General features: G+C 45.3%; 1 protein-coding gene across 1 annotated transcript; it reads right to left on the bottom strand.

Moving 5' to 3' along the window:
• Positions 1–14470: 14470 nt before the first annotated feature.
• Positions 14471–19354, bottom strand: Aldh1b1 (aldehyde dehydrogenase 1 family member B1). The gene is made up of 2 exons (XM_005326302.5): positions 19218–19354; positions 14471–17267 (listed from the first exon to the last, which is right to left on the bottom strand). The coding sequence occupies exon 2, from the start codon at positions 17255–17257 to the stop codon at positions 15704–15706; it is 1554 nt and encodes a 517-aa protein (XP_005326359.1). The 5' UTR covers positions 17258–17267; positions 19218–19354; the 3' UTR covers positions 14471–15703.
• Positions 19355–20194: the final 840 nt, after the last annotated feature.

The following is a 20194-nucleotide window of genomic DNA, read 5'->3' as shown; positions in this document are numbered from 1 at the left end:
CTAGCCCTTTTTACTTTCTGATTTAGAGACAGGGTCTCACTAAATTTCTTAGAGCCTCACTCAGTTGTTGAGGCTGGCTTTGAACTTGCGATCCTCCTGCCTCAGCCTCCCGAGCTGCTGGGATTACAGGGGTGCACCACCGCTCCCAGCTCATTCACTGATCTGAACTCTGTCAACTCCCAGGTACACACTGAGCAGCATTCTCCAGGAGCCTGGAGGCTGTGAGACGCCAGGCAGGGAGGGCACATGCCCAAGTGCCAGTGGGCCACGACATACCAAGAGCCTTTTTGAAGCTGGCTGCCTGGCTGCCCAGTAAGATGTTTTGAGAGAAAACAAACATTCATGTAACATTTATTACAGCACATCACTATTGTTCTATTTTATTATGTTATTGTTTTAATCCTTACTGTGCCTAATTTATATTCAACATTGTAGGCATATATTGTACATAGAGGGAACCCACAGTATATGGAGGCTTTGGTACACTCCATAGTTTTGGGTGTCCACTCTCGTAAGGATAGGAGGGTCTACAATAATTCTTAAGTGAGTGTTTGATCCCAAATGTACCCACTTTTTACCTTAAACCAAAAAACGGCTGGTGTTTTAGTCAAGGTGGATTTTTTCCTTCAGGTTTCAGGGTGAAATTAATTCCTATGTCTTTAAAAACCATTGCTCTCCCCTCTCCCCCAGGGATGGGTGATATAGGGACAACGAATAAGAAAGAGCAAATCAGTCGGCAGCAGAGTCTCCTCTAATGAATTTCCTCATTCCCAGCCTTTGCCTGGGCCTCTTGAACATTAAATCAGAGAATGGTTATTATGTGATATTTTAATTAATTAAGGGAAATCACAGTACTCTGGTGTCTGCAGTTTAATGAATTCAGGACGTGGAGCCCATCACCCAGGGCAGGACTGGATGGCTGGCTCAGTGGGGCCGGCTTCTCTTTCCTTTATGGTCAGGGCTGCCTTGGAGTTCCGTTGACTGCCTCCAGGGCTGAGAAGTGCCTGGTACCAGGAGATAGAGACACCTGTCTTGTCGGCCACTACTCTTCCTGTGCCTAAATCTCCCCCCACCCATGATATTAAAGAGAGGTTGACTGTTGAGCAGAGTGAAAATTGGAGGGGACGGAAGCCTCTTTTCCCCTGAATGAACTGACCCTTCGAACTCATTTGCAGAGTACCCGCTGTGCCCCAGGCACTGCATGCTCCAGAGCCTCAGCCCTGGCACAGGGTACCACATGCTTGTGGTACCAAGCATGGAGCCAGCTCTGTACTGCGTGCGGAAGGTATGGGCAGGGTGGCTTGGGAAGAATGGGCATTTGTTGGAGGACCTGGAGCCAAGGTGGAGCACTGTCATGACCTATGGGTCTGGGTCACTTCCCTCGACTCTCTGAGCTTCTGTTTCCCCATCAGCCCATGGAGATCAGCATCACTACACTGGCCTGCTGCTTTGAGGACTCCTGACATTCTGCAGGAGATGGCAGAGGGCAGGGAGAGAAACTAGACGTGCTTGGAGTCTGTGAGAGACAGTCTAGGGGGACTGGGCCAAACCAAAATAATAATAATAATAATATAAAAATAATAATAGATCCATTTGATGGCATGCTAACCAGCAAGAGCTGCCTAAGTTCAAGACCAAGTGACAGGTGACCAGTGACCACTGTGAGTCCAAAAGGCCTGAGGTAGCTTCATTGAGAAGATCAGACAAAGGGCCTAGAGGAGGCGAAAACAGACTGATTTTGGAGATGAAAAAAGGAGGAAAAAGGAGCATCACTGGTAAGGCTGGGTGTCAGATGGCTCACGACAGGACTGACTGTGAATGCGTCCTGAGAGAATCCCTTCACCGTCCCACACAGCTGCCTAGAGTGGCCACAGGCAGCAGAGCCGTCAGTGTGCTGTCCCCCAGAACCTGAACCCCTACACAGCTTCGTGTTGTCAGGTGCCAAGGACATTGGGTCACGTCATTTTTGCCACTGAAATGTCAGTTAAGGTTTGGAGTTCAGAGGTCAGGCCTTCTAAGAAGTCACTGTGCCTTTTCTGTACCTTCCTCTCCATCTCCCAGCTGACATGGGTTTCTGTGGCCCTAAGGAGAAGTTTTTAACCTCTTAACCCCAGAGGTTGCTTGGGATGCTAGACGTGAATTCACACGTTCTGTGAAATCCTTGAAAGTGTACAAAATTTGGGGTGCATGTGCCCATGTGCATTTTCGTCTGGTGAAGAAGTATCATTTTTATTAGCTTCTCCTAGGATCATGCCACATACCGATGGTTAAGACCCAGTGCAGAGGGCACAGCCACAAGATGGAAGTTAAGCTGTGCCCCTGAACCTAGAGGAAAACTGCAGTGTGAACAGATTTCTGCATTCGAGTGTCAACAAAGAGCCATGGACGTGTTGAAACCCTCAAAGGGACGGGGTTCATTTGTTATGGCACCTATTACACATAGGTTGGTTAGGAGCCAAGAGGCCTGTGATTCATGCCATGTTCTGGTCCTATCTGGACTTGTAGGACACTTGGACACTTACTCTGTCCACCTCTCTGGTTAGGCAAGGTGAGGACATGCTAGAGGCCTTCAAAGGGGCTTATCACATGACTCCGTCTCCTTGGAAGGTCTTCCTCACTCATGGACAGATCCCTGTGGCTTGGGACTCTCAACTAAGTCAATGTGGCTCTGTTCCCAGCCCCTGCACACAGACTGCTTCTACCCAGGTCTATGGGGACAATCTGTGGCTGCAACAGAGAGGAGCAAAGGACCCTGGATGGAGTCCTGGTCCAATTATCAGCTAAGCATCTCCAGGGCTTGATGTTCTCCAAGTGTAGAGTGTTAGTCCTGTGTGTCCTGAGAGTAGTGGGGTATTAAGTGGGGTAGCCTAATAAGTGGGTGCTTAATGAATAGTATTTTTTTTCTCAGGACCTCCTGGCCCCTGTACTTCTACTTGGCTTTATACTTTTCACCCTGTTCTGGAACCGTCTCCCCTGCTGGACTGTGAGCCTCCCTCGGGGCAGAGATTGTCTTATTCAATTCTCTTTCCCCCAACAATTGACCTAGAGCCAGGACTTTTTATTTATTTATTTACTTTTCTTCCCTTAAATAATAAATGATCTTAGCAAATCAATTAACAGAGTGACCACCAGAGGTCAGCCTCATGCCCAGAATTGAGCCCACTCAAATTAAAGTTCCTAAGTGGCCTCAGATCTGATAAGGTATTGGTGTGACTGAGCAGCAGTCCTCAGGGATCCAGCAAGAAACCAGATGATTTGGGCTTGTTCAGTGTCTTTGGGGTTTTTTGGGCTTAGCCATTTGGTTCAATAGGCTCCTCAGCATGCCCCGCTTCTGGATGATCCCAGGGCAAGCTCATGGGAGATTGGCCCCAACCAAGCTGCTTACTAAACCTCTTGGCTTCCATTTCCTCATCTGGGGAGAGCGGGGAAGGTGACCCAGGATTTTGCAGGACAGCTCTAATGTTGAGAGCCACAGCCAAAGGGGCCCTAGCAAACTTCCAGCTGCCAGCAAGCTTCAGACTGCCCCAGCAACATCTAGCTGATTGGCTCCTCTGTGGTGATGTTCATTGGGCTGTTTCCCTGCCCTTCAGACTGCCAGCTGATGATTGGCTCACAGCGGCCCCAGCAACATCTAGCTGATTGGCTCCTCCACGGAGCTGCTCATTGGGTGACTTCTTTGGCTCTGCCCACGCAACCCAGCCAATCGGCCTCAAGAGAGGAGGATTGTGGGAGGTTGAGAGGCTGGTGTGGGGGAGAGAGGCTTGTGGAAGCCGGTGGTGGCAGTTGGGCTCTGAGGGTTTTTCCCTGGAGCTGTTTTGTTTGGCGTTTGTAGTTCTAAAAATAAAGTTAGTTTCTTTTTGACAAGTGGCTCCTGATTTGTGCCAAGCCAGACTTCGGCATTTGGTGGCTCGCACGGGGAGCAACTGAGGGTAAGTAAACTGCTCGCCCCTGAGGGCAGGGCGAGAGGATGGGGAGCCATTCTAAGTCTCCTCTTTTGTTTTGCTTCGTTTTTGTTTTAACTTTCCTGTCCCTGGAGATGAGTAAGAGGGAAGAAAAACCACTCACATCTGAGGAAAAACTATTTGCGTTTGAGGAACAGATAGGGAGAAAGGACGGATACATATGTCAGGAGGATAGAAAGGCTGTTATAATGATTTTGTGTGGTTCCCTTTTTATTGGATTCTGTCTCGGTTTTATTTGCTGTTATCTTGCTGGGTTGTATTATAATAGAAATACGGGATCAGCAATTAGTAAAAAACAAACCGAAAGAGTGTTAAGTAAATTGTTAAAGGAAGGAAGCTTCCCAGTAAAATCAAGAGCAGTCAGGGCATACGTTGATATAATACAAGAATATAGCCCATGGCTTTTTAAGGAGGAGTTGTTAGATATATCACAATGGAACCATCATGGTGAAGATTTAAAAAGAATAGAAAAGAACAGCCCAGGGACTCTGCCAGTTGGCACATTGACATTGTGGACGTACATATCTGATTTGCTTAGTCCAAAGCCTTCAGTTCAGACAGAGGTAGAGGAAGAAGAAGACATATTGATTCAAGTAGAAGAGGAAGTCTCTCAAGTTAGTCAGAAAGAGGAAAAGATTCAAGTGAAAGAGAAGGTCTTTCGAGATAGTGAGACAGAGGAAGAAAGTTTAGAGCAGAAAAATCTATCAGGGGAAAAGTTAAAACAGGAGACTGCTAATAAGACCCTTTTATTAGAGAGCGTAAGTGTCCAACCAACAGCACCGCCTCTACAGGAGACTGCTACTAATAGCATTCTATCACCAGAGGGCATAAGTGTTCAACCAACAGCGCCACCTCTACAGGAGACTGCTACTAACAGCACTCTATCACCAGAGGGCATAAGTGTCCAATCAACAGCACCACCTCCATATGCTAAGAGACTCCCAACCCCCGCAGTTGATAGTTTGGATCCTGAGACAGGATCTCAAGTATGCCCTGTATTTGAGGTAGGAGGGCAGCGAACTTACCAGGGTTTAAATTTCAAATCAGTGAAGGAGCTAAAAGAGGCTGTAGCAACCTATGGTCCTCAAGCACCCTTCACTGTAAGCTTGGTCGAATCCATTACCAACTTAAGCATGACGCCAGCAGATTGGGCTAGTTTGTGTAAAGCTGTGCTAAATGGAGGACAATACCTGTTATGGAAGGTTGCCAATGAGGAATTTTGCAAAGAGACGGCTAGTCGAAATGCAGCAGCTGGTTATCCTCAGAGAAATCTAGATATGTTGTTAGGAAAGGGATCTTATGAGGATCGGCAGCAACAACTTGCATATGATCCTGGTGTATATTTACAAATTGCTGTAGATGCAGTTAGGGCATGGAAGACTTTACAAGAACATGGAGGTTTACAAGGTCAATTATCTAAGATAATACAAGGAGCTAATGAACCTTATGCTGAATTTGTAGATAGGCTTATTCAAACAGCTACCAGAGTTTTTGGGAATACAGAACAAGCAATGCCATTTATAAAACAACTGGCTTATGACCAAGCGAATCGTTGGTGTAGAGATATCATTAGACCATGGAAACATGAAGATTTAAACACATATATTAAATTATGTAGAGACATTAATGAACAAGGGCAAATTGTGGCAGCTGCAGTAAAACAAGCTTTAGATGCCAGAGACATTAATGAACAAGGGCAAATTGTGGCAGCTGCAGTAAAACAGGCTTTAGATGCCAGAGACATTAATGAACAAGGGCAAATTGTGGCAGCTGCAGTAAAACAGGTTTTAGATGCCAGAGACATTAATGAACAAGGGCAAATTGTGGCAGCTGCAGTAAAACAGGCTTTAGATGCCAGGCCAAGAACATGCTACAATTGTCAACAAACAGGACATTTTAAAAGGAATTGCCCCATAGGAGGAGGGTTTAACAAAACTAGGTATCAAACAAGTAGAATACCGGGTATTTGCCCACGATGCCGTAGAGGGAGACATTGGGCTAATGAATGCCGTTCTCAAACCACCATAGAGGGTACTCCATTATATTGGGCTAATGAATACCGTCCTCAAACCACCATAGAGGGTACTCCATTATCAAAAAACGAACAAGGACAAGGTGTTTATCCACAATATCGTGGACAAAGGCATCGGGCTCCGTTGCCAAAAAATGGACAGGGGGCCCCAATGCTCTGGGGCCCCAAACCACAAATATACGGAGCACTGGAGGAACCCAGCAACCCCAGCAACCCCATCAGGGTAGTGCCCAGCACATCAGATCCCTCATCAGACAAACCAGAGGGAGCGCAGGGTTGGACATCTGCGCCTCCACCAAATCAGTACTAACTCCAGAGATGGGAGTTCAAATCATTCCCACAGGGGTAAAAGGACCTCTTCCCAAAGGAACAGTAGGCTTATTATTGGGACGCAGCTCTTCTACTCTAAAAGGACTTTTGATAAGTCCTGGGGTAATTGATTCCAATTATGAAGGTGAAATAAAAATTATAGCCAGTTCTCCAAAGGGTATATCAGTAATTTCACCAGGAGATAGAATAGCACAGTTACTAATAATACCAAGCCTACATGATAAATTTTCCAGTCATGTTGTAGAAAGAGGTTCCAAGGGATTAGGCTCCACAGGTGTAGATTGGGCTATGCTTTCTTTAAATTTAGATTCTCGCCCCATGCTAAAACTAAATATTCAAGGACATGAATTTAATGGGCTACTGGATACAGGTGCAGATCTTAGCATCATCTCTCGTCAAGAATGGCCAAAACATTGGCCATTACAACAAGCCACTCAATCGCTTCGAGGCCTAGGAGTGGCGACTAATCCCGATAGAAGTGCAATGCTATTAGATTGGAAGGATCCTGAAGGATGTGAAGGAACTATACAGCCATATGTATTGGATCATCTTCCCGTAAATTTATGGGGACGAGATGTCTTAGATCAATTAGGTTTGACATTAACAAATAATATCAATCAAAATGCACCCACTATTATGGCTAGACAAGGTTTTAGGAAAGGAAAAAGATTAGAAAGACAAGAACAATGTATAGCAGCACCAATACAAATAGATCAAGGAACAGACAGACATGGGTTGGATTTTCACAAAGGGCCACTGAGACAATAAAAATTACATGGAAATCAGAAAGACCAGTATGGGTTCCTCAGTGGCCCTTGACTAAAGAAAAGACACAAGTAGCCCATGATCTGGTCAAACAACAATTAGCGGAAGGACATATACAACCTTCTGTATCTCCCCATAATACTCCCATTTTTGTCATCAAAAAGAAATCTGGTAAATGGAGATTACTGCAAGATTTAAGAGCCATTAACAATGAAATGGTCATTATGGGACCTGCTCAATCGGGGATTCCTCAATTGTCTGCTTTGCCAAAAACTTGGTATGTTTTAGTTATAGATATTAAAGATTGTTTTTTTTCAATTCCAATTCATCCTGAGGATAGTCCACGTTTTGCATTTACTATCCCTGCACTAAATCATGAAGGTCCTGATCAGAGATATGAATGGAAAGTACTCCCTCAAGGGATGGCTAACAGTCCAACTATGTGTCAAATTTATGTTAACAAAGTAATCCAGCCACTTAGAAATCAAAATCCTGAACTACAAATATTTCACTATATGGATGATGTGTTATTGGCACACAAAGCTAAAAACACATTGCTAGAATGTTATGCCACACTTACAAACTTATTAAAAAATTATAATCTAGAGATAGCAATAGATAAAGTACAATTAAATTTTCCAATTAATTATTTAGGAGTTCTATTATCCTCAACCATGGTCCGTCCACCAAAAATTCAAATACGAGTTGATCAACTCAAATCACTTAATGACTTTCAAAAGTTATTAGGAGACATAAATTGGATAAGGCCTTATCTAGGTATTCCAACAGGAGAATTGGGACCTTTATTTGATATCCTAAAAGGTCCATCAGATCCAAATTCACCCCGAATGTTAACGCCTGAAGCAAGAAAGGCATTAAAAATCATTGAAACATATATGGAAAATATGCATTTGGATAGAATTGATATAAGTTTGCCTTTATTATTTATTGTACTACCAACAAAAAATATTCCTACAGGAGTATTTTGGCAAGAAGGTCCATTATTATGGATACATTTATCTTATTCTCCTAACACTATTCTTACTAGGTATCCTGAGGCTGTAGGACAATTAATACTCAAAGGAATAAAAACAGCAAAGGCAGTGTTTGGAATTTCTCCCCATAAAATTATTACTCCATATACTATGAATCAAATTGATGAATTAGCTAATGAGTTAAATACTTGGGCAATAATAATGTGCAAATCTAATGTTTCATTTGATAACCACTTACCATCTAATCCTTTATTGTCTTTTTGGTCATTGCATCCTGTAATTTTTCCAAAAATGACAAGAAAAACACCTATCATGAATGCTCCAAATATATTCACTGATGGGTCAAATAATGGTACAGCAGCAATAGTTACACCTGATCAAACTTTTACATTTTTAGTACCCAAACAATCAGCTCAAAAAGTAGAGCTTAATGCAGTATTACAAACTTTTGTGATGTTTAAAGATTCTGTATTTAATTTATTTTCTGATAGCCAGTATATAGTTAATGCTATAGTATCCCTTGAAGATGCTGGTAGAATTTCCCCTTCTTCTACTGTTTTCTCTTTGTTTTCCACTATACAAAGTTTAATCTGGGACAGAAAAGATCCATTCTTTATAGGACATATCAGGGCACATACAGGATTGCCTGGAGCCCTTAGTTTAGGCAATGATTTAGCAGATAAAACTACACGTGACATACATATTTTCTCTGTACTAGAAGAAGCTATAAATTTTCATGAAAGATTCCATGTCAATGCTAATACTTTACAAAAGCGTTTTAAAATAACTAAGGAACAAGCTAGACAAATAATAAAACAATGTCAAAATTGTGTGACCTTTTTACCACAAGTTAATCTTGGAGTCAATCCTAGAGGATTGATGCCTAACCATATTTGGCAGATGGACGTCACACACTTGCCAGAATTTGGAAAATTAAAATATTTGCATGTTACAGTTGATACTTCTTCTGGATTTTTGATGGGCTCCCTTCATGCCGGCGAAAAAACTAAAGATGCTATAGCTCATTGCTTACAAAATTTTGCCACTGTGGGCATTCCAAAACAGTTAAAAACAGATAATGCCCCTGGTTATACGTCTACTTCTTTTAAACAATTTTGCTCATCATTTGGCATTACTCATATAACAGGAATCCCATACAATCCACAGGGTCAAGGCATAGTTGAAAGAGCTCATCAAACTATTAAAATGTACTTATTAAAGCAAAAAGATGGAATTGGGAAGGGGTATATATTCCCCAAAGATAAACTTAAAATAACGCTTTTTACTCTAAACTTTTTAAATTTGGATTCATCAGGACTTAGTGCTGCAGAAAGGCATATGTGTCCAAAAAATGTACATAAGCCCAAGGTACTTTGGAAAGATATTCTAACAGGACAATGGAAAGGTCCTGACCCAGTAATTGTCTGGAATCGGGGGTCTGTTTGTGTGTTTCCACAGGAAGAACAGCAGCCGATTTGGATTCCAGAGAGATTAACCAAGGTTCTGACCCAGAACAGCAGCTGATTTGGATTCCGGAGAGATTAACTAAAATCCTGACCCAGTGATTGTCTGGAGTCGGGGGTCTGTTTTTGTGTTTCCACAGGGAGAACAGCAGCCGATTTGGATTCCAGAGAGATTAACTAAAGCGATTTCTACAGACCAAAAAGAAGATGATTTAGCTCAAATCCATAATAGCTGATATCCAAAACTCCAATTTGGCTATCCTTACATCTGCGACAGAACCAGGATGCTTTTTTCAATATCTATTTTATTATTGCCCTTTCCCATATCATGAAGTTCTATTTTATTTTTTTGAGCTCATACAGACCTAGGTTAATGTTTTGCTGATCAGTTCTATTTTTTTTTGACTATAGAGTTTTTAAACATTGCAATAGAGATTTTACCTGTAAAAAGTTATAAGGCCTTTACTATTGTGTTATGTGTTGTATGTATTATATTATGTGTGCACACTTGTGTTTTGTGTTATATGTTTGAATGTACGTATGTCCTATGTACGTATTTCTATATATCATATATGATGAGCGCTCATGAAAAGATGGATCCAAATATTTTTTTTTTATTCACGTGATTTAAATGGTTTAATTTAAATTGGGTAAATAACTGTTAAGAATTGTTTTAATATGTAAACAAAAAAGGAGGTTCTGTTTGTTTACTCTCACCTTTCGTTTTCATTATATTTAATAATTCTCTTCACTATAATGTAAATTGTTAAGAAAATTGTTTTCTTTTAAGAAAATTGTTTTCTTTTAGTGCCTTCTGGAATGTTACCTAATTTTTTCTTTAGCCATTATTGCCAGAATTTCTATCTTCATCCCAGTGCCGATGAAGATAATATAAATTGTTAAGAAAATTGTTTTCTTTTAGTGTCTTCTGGAATGTTACCTAATTTTTTCTTTAGTCATTATTGCCAGAATTCCTATCTTCATCCCTGTGCCGGTGAAGACAAAGATAAAACTAATCTACAGTTTCTGCAATAGCCATCACTGAACTGCTTACAGAACTTACACTGAACTGCTTACAGAACTATGTGTCACTTGTATGCATTGTGAACTATCTGTTGGTGCAGCGACTTGTGGTAGTGTTGGGGTATTTTTGCTGATGATATCATCGGTGGTACAATTTTCCCAAAAGGAGCCGTCAATTGACTTGGTATATCTTCCTCCCTTCTGCTTGTCATGATCATTCAGCTAAAATTTGGGGGTCAACAGAGGTGAGGCAAAGAACCTCACCACCCCCCCCCCCCCCCGCTGAGACCTCTCCACAGGTGTGGCTGTATACTGGACCGGTAGTCAATGACGGGTAAGATCCAATTACAATGGTACCAACCTAAGACAGGAGGCTGACGCCCTGAGGTCAGCTCATCCGAAGACGGGTAAGGACCATATGTATTAGACAACCTAAGGCAGGCACGGTCCCTAAGCCACATGCTTGTTGTTTAAACAGAGAGGGGGAGATGTTGAGAGCCACAGCCAAAGGGGCCCTAGCAAACTTCCAGCTGCCAGCAAGCTTCAGACTGCCCCAGCAACATCTAGCTGATTGGCTCCTCTGTGGTGATGTTCATTGGGCTGTTTCCCTGCCCTTCAGACTGCCAGCTGATGATTGGCTCACAGCGGCCCCAGCAACATCTAGCTGATTGGCTCCTCCACGGAGCTGCTCATTGGGTGACTTCTTTGGCTCTGCCCACGCAACCCAGCCAATCGGCCTCAAGAGAGGAGGATTGTGGGAGGTTGAGAGGCTGGTGTGGGGGAGAGAGGCTTGTGGAAGCCGGTGGTGGCAGTTGGGCTCTGAGGGTTTTTCCCTGGAGCTGTTTTGTTTGGCGTTTGTAGTTCTAAAAATAAAGTTAGTTTCTTTTTGACAAGTGGCTCCTGATTTGTGCCAAGCCAGACTTCGGTCCCAATGGTGTATAAAAGTGAATTGCCTAGCACAGTGCTGGACCGAGTGAAAGCTTGGGGAAAGTGTGTCAAAGGATGGATGGCCCAGAGCTGAGCCATGTCCTGCTGAATGATGATGCCCAGTTAAACCCCCCAGTTCAGTTCACAAGTCTGCATTCAGAGCAGTGGTAAAAATGAGTAAGATGGGATCTATCTGAATCCACAGAATAAGAATTTCAGGGCTTGACAATCATGAAACTCATTTGGCAAGAAGCCCAGAATAGTGAAAGCAATCCGAACTGAGAAAAGTAAAACAGGAGGCATCACAATAAACCTTAAACCATACTATAAAGCTATAGTAACAAACAATAGACCTTAAACCATACTATAAAGCTATAGTAACAAAAATGGCATGGTATTGACCCAAAAACAGATATGAAGACCAATAGTACAGAATAGAAGATACAGAGACAAACCCACATAAATACAGTTACCTCATATTAGACAAAGGCACCATAAACACACATTGGAGAAAAGATAGCCTCTTCAACAAATGGCGCTGGGAAAACTGGAAATCCATATATAACAAAATGAAATTAGACCTCTATGTTTCACCCAAAACTCAACTCAAAGTGGATCAAGGATCTAGGCATTAGACCACAGACCCTGAACCTGCTAGAAGGAGACGTAGGCCCACTTCTCCATCATGTCAGCTTACAAACTGAATTCCTCAACAAGGCTCCTAAAGCATAAGAAGTAAAATCAAGAATCAATAAATGGGATGGTATCAAACTAAAAAGTTTCTTCACAGCAAAGGAAACAAGAACATGAATAGAGAGCCTACAGAATGGGACAAAAATCTATGCCACCTGCACCTCGGAACATTAATCTCTAAGATATATAAAGAACTCAAAGACTTAGCACCAAAAAAAAAATGAATAACCTAATCAATAAATGGGCTAAGAAACTGAACAGACATTTCACAGGAAAAAAAGTACAATTGGTCAATAAATAATATGAAAAAATGTTCAACATCTCTAGCAATTAGAGAAATGCAAATTAAATCTACAATGAGATTTTATCTCATTCTAGTCAGAATAAATAAATAAAGCCCCCCAGAGGCTAGGATGTTAAAGCCAGGGCCAGGTGTCAGCTCACAGAATGACTGGACTTCAACACGGGGTGATCTCCCAGCAACGTGGTCCAGGAAGACGGAAGGGGACTCAGGCTCAGCAATCTGTGAATGGCAATTATCAAGCACATAAGCAACAATAAATGTTGGCAAGGATGTGAGGGAAAAGGGTACACTTATACATGGCTAGTGGGACTGAAATTTGTGCCACCACTCTGGAAAGCTGTATGAAGCTTCCTCAGAAAACTTAGAAGGGAACCACCAGTTAACCCAGGTATCCCACTCTCAGAGATATACCCAAAGGACTTAAAATCAGCATACTACAGTGACGCAGCCACATCAATGTTTATGGCAACTCAATTCATAATAGCTAAGCTATGAAACCACCTAGATGCCCTTCAACAGATAAATGGATTAATAAAATGTGGTACATATACACAATGGAAATATTACTCAGCCTCAAACTCAGCCATAAAGAAGAATGAATTATGGCATTTGCCAGTACATGGATGGAACTGGACACTATCATGCTATGCAAAATAAGCCAATCCTCAAAAACCAAAGGGTGGATGTTCTGATATGTGGATGCAAACTCATAATAGGTGGGGGGGGGGGTGTTTTACCAGATTAAAAGCGGGGAGGGGTGATGGGGGAAAGGGAGGGAGATGGGAATGGAAAAGACAGTGGAATGAATCAGACATTACATTCCTATGTTCATATATGAATACACGATCAGTGTAATTCCACATCATGTACAACCACAAAAATGGGAAATTATACTCCATGTATATATAATATGTCAAAATACATTCTACAGTCATGTATAATTTAAAAGAATAAAAAGACTTTAAAAAGAAAGAAAAAAAAAGTATAAAGAATTTCAGGGCTTGAAATTAGGGTTCTTAAAGATTGTCTTTTCCTAATCCCACCCTCTCATGGGACACCCTCTACAAAGTTCCTCCCTGGTCTGGAAGTAATAAATAAGGGAAGCATTTGTTAAACAGTGTAATCTTTCGTGTTAGCCATTAGAGATGCCCACCAACCTCCCTCAGCCACAGCCCCATACTGTACTGCAGAGGTGCCAACCGCCTCCAGGAGAAACAAATGGAAGGTGCACTTCCGAGAGTCAGGGTCACCTCACCCTAAAGTGACATAGGAAGAGGTCCTAGGAAGGGAGATGAGAGAATCCAACAGACCTTAAGCCCTCAAGAAGCCATTTCAGGCCAAACCCACATGAAGATACTAAAATAAAGCCCCCCAGAGGCTAGGATGCTAAAGCCAGGGCCAGGGTGTCAGCACACAGAATGACTGGACTTCGACACGGGGTGATCTCCGAGCAACGTGGTCCAGGAAGACGGAAGGGGACACAGGCTCAGCCTTCTGCTTCTGACTTTGGCCTGGCTGGCTGGGTCCACCTTGACTCCTCACTTTGGGAAGAAAAGCAGCAAGACTGGCAATCCTCACAGTGAACTCTGAGGCTCCCAGCTCTGGAAACCCCCAGCATGTTGGAACAGGCCTGGTGCTGCACTTGGGTTGAGGTGGGTGGGGCTTCAGAGGGTTTGGGGGAGAATGTCAGGGAAGCCTCAAAATGAGATAGGCTTGCTCGGGGCAGGAACGAGAAATTTCTTCATAGGTCTCAAATTTACATTTGTCATCAGCCAAGAGAAAATGAAAAATGAGAAAGAAACACTGTGGAATGGACTTTGGCACCTGACAGGGTGTAGACAAGAAAACTACCTGGGTCCCTTCTGGCCCCAGGACTCTAAAATATTCAACAGCTATCTGTCTATCTATCTATCCATCCATACACACACACACACACACACACACACACACACACACACACACGAATACACACAAGATTTGCAAATAGAATGTATTTATTTTAATTTTTAAATGGAATTAAAAAGTGTACAATTAAGTTGTTTCTAGTTCATGTTCAAAGTTAGGCAATTATTACCACTTTCTATTTCCAGAACATTTTCAAATCCTCCCAAAAAGAGATTCCCATATCCACAAACAATTAGTCCCCAACCCTCCTCCCCCAGCCCCACCCAACCACTAATCTGCTTTCTATCTCTAGGGATTTGCCTGGTCTGGACACTTCATATAAATGGAATCATACAACATGTTATCTTGCATGTCTGGCTTCTTTTACTCAGCATGATGTTTTCAAGGCTCACTTATATTATAGCATGTATCAGAAATTCATTTGGGGTGGGGGGCGGTACTAGGGATGAACCCAGGGCCTTGCATGTGCGAGGCAAATGCTCTACTGCTGAGCTACGTCCCACAACCTGTTTATTTTTTACTTTGAAGCAGGGTCTCACTGAGTTGCCCAGGCTGACCTTGCACTTGCAATCGTCCTGCCTCAGCCTCCAGAGTAGCTGGGATTACAGGAGTGTACCACCGTGCCTGGCACTCATTCCTTTGTTTGGAGAATAGTTAAAGGAATAGAAACCTTTGGTTTATCCACTCATCAGTTAATGGGCATTAGGGTTGTTCAAGTTTAGTTTAAAGGTGTGATTATATATAAATGCATTCCTCACCTACGCTTTTCCCTCACACGAAGGAAAATCAGTAATAAAATGAAGAGCAAGCAAAGCAGCCAGGGATTGGAACTTAGAAAAGAAAAATCCCTCATTTTGAGATTAAGTCAATGAAAAACAGGGCCAAGACTTGTTGTCCACCTAGGTCAAAATCTTATTGTCTTCAAATCCTCTGAGATAAGACTATTTTCAAATCCACCGATTCATCTACTGGAAAGTCCCTGGATCAGCAGGAATGACCAAAAATGACTGTCCACCCAATGAGTGGTTTTAATGTCTTCCAGAGGCTCCAGAAGTTACGCAAGGGCCACCAAGAGTGCAGGGGCTGAGGAGCAGAGGCAAAGGACATGGAACCCAGCCTCCAGCCTGCTTTAAAAGGAACAGCTCTGATTTAGTTGTTTTATTTGTTGGAGTCCCTTCTAAGAGTTCATTTGGAACAAATAAAGGGAATCCAGGGCCAAAAAAAAAAAAAAATTGGCAAGCAAGCGCCCAGTCTAGATAGCTGTAGCATGGCTGGGCTGGGCTGGGTCTGGGTGGTGACCATTCTCATGAGTTTTTCTGAGGAACCTTGATGGTGACAGTCTTCACCTCCGTGTAGGCTCTAAGCCCATCCTCCCCCAGCTCCCTCCCATTGCCAGATTCCTTAAAGCCTCCGAAGGGTGTGTGGCAGGTGACGATGTTGTAGGTGTTCACCCACACCGTCCCGGCCTGCAGGGCCTGGGTGAAGTACATGGCCTTGTCCAGGTCCCTGGTGAACACGGCAGCAGCCAGGCCATACCTGGTGTTGTTGGCCCTCTCAATCACCTCTTCGATCTTCTTGAACTTGAACAGGGGCTGCACGGGCCCAAAGATCTCCTCCTTGGCAATCGTCATGTCATCCTGCACCCCACCGAAGACTGTAGGCTTGATGAAGAAACCACGCTCCCCAAAACGCTCCCCACCGCAAAGAAGTTTTGCCCCCTCCTTCTGGCCCAGCCGGATGTAGCCCAGGATTCGTTCAAACTGCTCCTTGTCCACCTGGGGCCCCTGCTGGGTGTCCAGCTCAAAGGGGTTCCCAACTTTCCTCTGCTTGGCCTTCTCCACGGTTCTCTCCAGAAACTCATCGTAGATGGATTCTTCGACAAAGGTCCGGGACCCCGCGCAGCAGCACTGGCCCATGTTGAAGAAGAGGGCTTCGTGACACTGGTCCACGGCGTGACCCATGTCGGCATCGGCCAACACGATGCTGGGGCTCTTCCCACCCAGCTCCAGGGTGACTCTCTTGAGGTTGGAATCGCCGGCAGCCTTCTGGATCAGGTGCCCCACCTCCGTGGAGCCGGTGAAGGCAACTTTGTCAACATCCATGTGCTGAGCAATGGCGGCTCCTGCTGTAGGGCCGTAGCCCGTGATGATGTTCACCACCCCAGGGGGAAAGCCAGCCTCCTTGATGAGGGAGGCCAGGTACAGGGCAGAAAGGGGGGTCTGCTCTGCAACCTTCATGACCACGGTGTTGCCTGTGGCCAGGGCCGGGGCCAGCTTCCAGCCTTGCATGACCAAGGGGAAGTTCCAGGGTATTATCTGGCCACAGACGCCCACAGGCTCGTGCCGGGTGAAGCAGAAGTGCTCGCCATCCATGGGGATGGTCTTGCCATGCCACTTGTCAGCCCAGCCGGCAAAGTAGCGGTACACCTTGATGACCTCATCCAGGTCCAAGGCGTAAGACTCTTGGAAAGGCTTCCCGTTGTCCAAGGTCTCCAGGGAGGCCAAGTAGACACGATCCCGCTCCACTAGGTCTGCCAGGCGGTTCAACAGCCGGCCCCGCTCAGATGCATCCATGCGGCGCCACGGGGACCCCAGGCGGAAGGCCTCACGGGCTGCTTTCACTGCCCTGTCCACATCGGCCCTGTCCCCTTCAGCCACGTGCCCGATGACCTCACCGGTGGTGGGGTTGACAGTGGGGAAGGTCTTCTTGCTGACTGCGTCTTGCCACTCGTTGTTGATGAACAGCTGGTTGTAGCGGATGTCTGGGTTGGAGATTGGGCTTGGGAGGGCTGCTGCTGAGAAGTACCGGGCAGTCCTGCCCTGGAGGCAAAGCAGCCGGGGAACCAGGAAGCGCAGCATGCTGACCACTCTGCAGAGGGACAGATGGAACCGGGGTAAGCAGGTGGGAGGGGGCAAAGGGGACACCCCAAAGGTCCACCAATTCACATATTCTGATATTCTGATTATAACATAAAGGGGTACTGCCTCTGAAAACATGGGTTGCTAAGGGGGACGAGGGCCTGAAGAACTCTGGTCCAGGTCCATCATGTCCCACCTCTCTTCTGACTCACACCCTCACCTCTTCTGCTCAAATACCATCATCTGCTTAGCAAGGCCTTCCCTGATCAGCCTTTACAAAACCGAGACTCTTCCCAGCCCACACTATACCTGCATCCTGCTTGGCATTTCTCCATCTCACATGCCAAACATTATATTTATATATGTAATGTTATTATTATTATTTTTTGTCCCCCTTGCACCATGAGACAAGGCTTTGGGCTTGTCATTGTTCCATTCATGGCTGGGTCCCTGATCTCTAGAATTATGCTTGCTACAGAACAGCTCAGCTGCTCAACAGATGGTCACTGAGTGATATACTCAGGACACAGGGGAATTCCCACAAAAGCCATTGAAGAATTGACCTCAGACTTTAGTAGAAACTAAAGGAACTTGGAGACAGTTGCCTTCTGGGAGTGACTTGCTGCATGTCACCTCATATGTGAAATGCCCCACGAGGTTATATGGAATGAGGTCTTGCATATAAAACAGTCAACACACTCCACCCAGGACATCAGAGCTGTCAGTGCCTCCAAAACCAACCTAGCCCAGCCCCCAAGCACAGGTCTCAGTTGGAGCCTCAGTTTGCCCAAGGGTGCTGCCAGTTAAGCAGCAGCTGGGAGGAAGAATCTGGGTATTCTGGGCTATGACTCTGAAAACAAGGGAGACTTTATTAAAACAACTACTTCAATAAAAGTTAAGCAGCATGTAAGAGTCACTAAATAAACATTAAACAGTGTCTAAAGTTCCTAGGTTAGTTGAAGCAATTGAGCAATCCCCTGACCCCCACCCCACTCCATCTCCACCACTGGCAGCTGCAAGGAACAAAGAACTCATCCAGGAAACCAAGGCTCCAGCCAGGTCTCCAAACCCATAAAAAACAATGCTGACCCGGGCAAGCCCTCCCTGGTGGGGTGGGAAGGGGGCCAGCTGAGACAGCACACTTATCAGGGGTGCACCTAAGTTCCTGGGCCCTGAGCTCTGCCACAGACTGAGACAGAAGCAAACTTGCAACGATGGGAGGGGAGAATCCCAGGGGGAGGTGGGGAGGGGGAGGAAAGGGGGATTATCCTAGGGGGTCTTGGAGATACTAATCAGGCTGGCAAACTACTTCTTGTCCACACCAAGGCTATTCCCACACGGGGGTCCTAGATGGAGTCTATGCCAGTTAACTCCAGATCCAAATAGAAAGCTCACTATTCACAGGTGCAGCTCATTTTACAGTTTCCAGCCCATCTTATCATTGTAAATTCATCAAGCCTCCCTGTACCTCCTAGGCGATCCGGATAGATGTTGATCCCCATACTGGAAGAGGCTGGGGATCAGAGAGGTTCAGGGACTCACTGAGGACACAGAGCAGGACTAGCTTTGCATTTCCTCGAGTACAGGCAGGGGTTTTCTTATAGATCATCCTATTTAAGCGCCCACGGAGCTAAGGGCCAAGACTTCCTGGGACATAGGCAGCACTTAACTCAGCCCTTCTAGAGGAAGCGGGTGGGGCGCGTCCCAGTTTGCTATGGCCAGAGGACCTGTGCTGGAGTAAGCCTGGGGGGCGGGAGTGTTGGGGTCGTAGTAACAGGGAAGGTTTGGAAGGTCTGTGTCCTCCGGTTCAGCTCCAACCAGAGAACAGGGAGAGGGAGAGAAGGCGGGAAGAGGGTCCTGCAGTGAGCGCCAAGCAGGAAGGCCGGGCCGAGGATGGGAAGCCCCGGTGCAGGGAGCTGCGGTTTGCCCCGGGGCGCTAAGGGAGGAAGGGCTTTACTACCTGCAACAGGCTCGGGATCCGGTTCAGGACCAATTCCGGGTTCAGATGAGACCTCTCTCCAAAGTCTGGTACCTCGCCCCTCAGGGACGCGCTGCAGACCCCGCCTCCGCGCCCCCGCTCGGCGGCCAATGACTCTCCACCGCAAACAGGCTCCTCCCGCGCCCCGGGCGCTCGCCTTGGCCAGGGGCCGCTCCGCCCTGGAGCCGGGCTGAGCCGTTTGCTGCTCGCCTGCGCCCCGCCTTTCCCAGCCTCCCTTCCCCGAGAAGCCCGCACAACTCCAGCGCTCCCTAGCTCCTTCTCCGGGGGGTTGGCGGCCACGTTGTCACGTCTCAGTTCCCAAAGTGCTCATCTGGTAGGGAAGATAGAGCTTGGAGAGAGAGGGGCGTCCCCAGGTCACCCAGCACTGTGCACTTGGCTAGATGGCGACCCCGAGCCTCTCCCTAACAATCCTCTGCCTCGCCTCTTCCCTGTTTCCCCCCGCCCCCCTGGGTTCACCGATTTCTGACTGCGACTGCGACTTCCATTTTCTTTACCCTTTCCCCGGTTCCTTTAAGATTTTATATTTGCGCATTTTTTAAACGTCGATTTTCTTTGTCCCAAGACCACACACACACACACACACACACACACGGTTGTAGAAAACTTGGGAAACACAGAAAAGGATGAAAGAAGAAAGAAATCACCTGTAATCCTCTCACCCAAAGGTAGCCATTCTTAAGGTTGGGTGGGTTCATCTTGCCAGTCTTTCTCCCTCTGCATCTTTAAAAGCAATTATTTTAATAAAAATCAAATCATATAGTGAATTCTAATGCTTAAAACAATCTTAGCACTGTATCACGAACTTTTGTCCTATCACTTGTTTCGGATGACACCATCCTCTGCTAGGTGGCATAAAGTTCTGCTGGAGGGGTGAAGTTTCTGAAGCCTGCTGCTCTCCATCTTAGTGCTGTAAAGGATGCTAAGATGGGCAACCTGAG

This window comes from Ictidomys tridecemlineatus, chromosome 4 (assembly GCF_052094955.1).
Source record: "Ictidomys tridecemlineatus isolate mIctTri1 chromosome 4, mIctTri1.hap1, whole genome shotgun sequence".
In the NCBI taxonomy this organism is placed as follows: Eukaryota; Metazoa; Chordata; class Mammalia; order Rodentia; family Sciuridae; genus Ictidomys; species Ictidomys tridecemlineatus.
The sequence above is the reverse complement of the archived record's forward strand: the minus strand, read 5'-3'. Positions and strand labels throughout refer to the sequence as shown.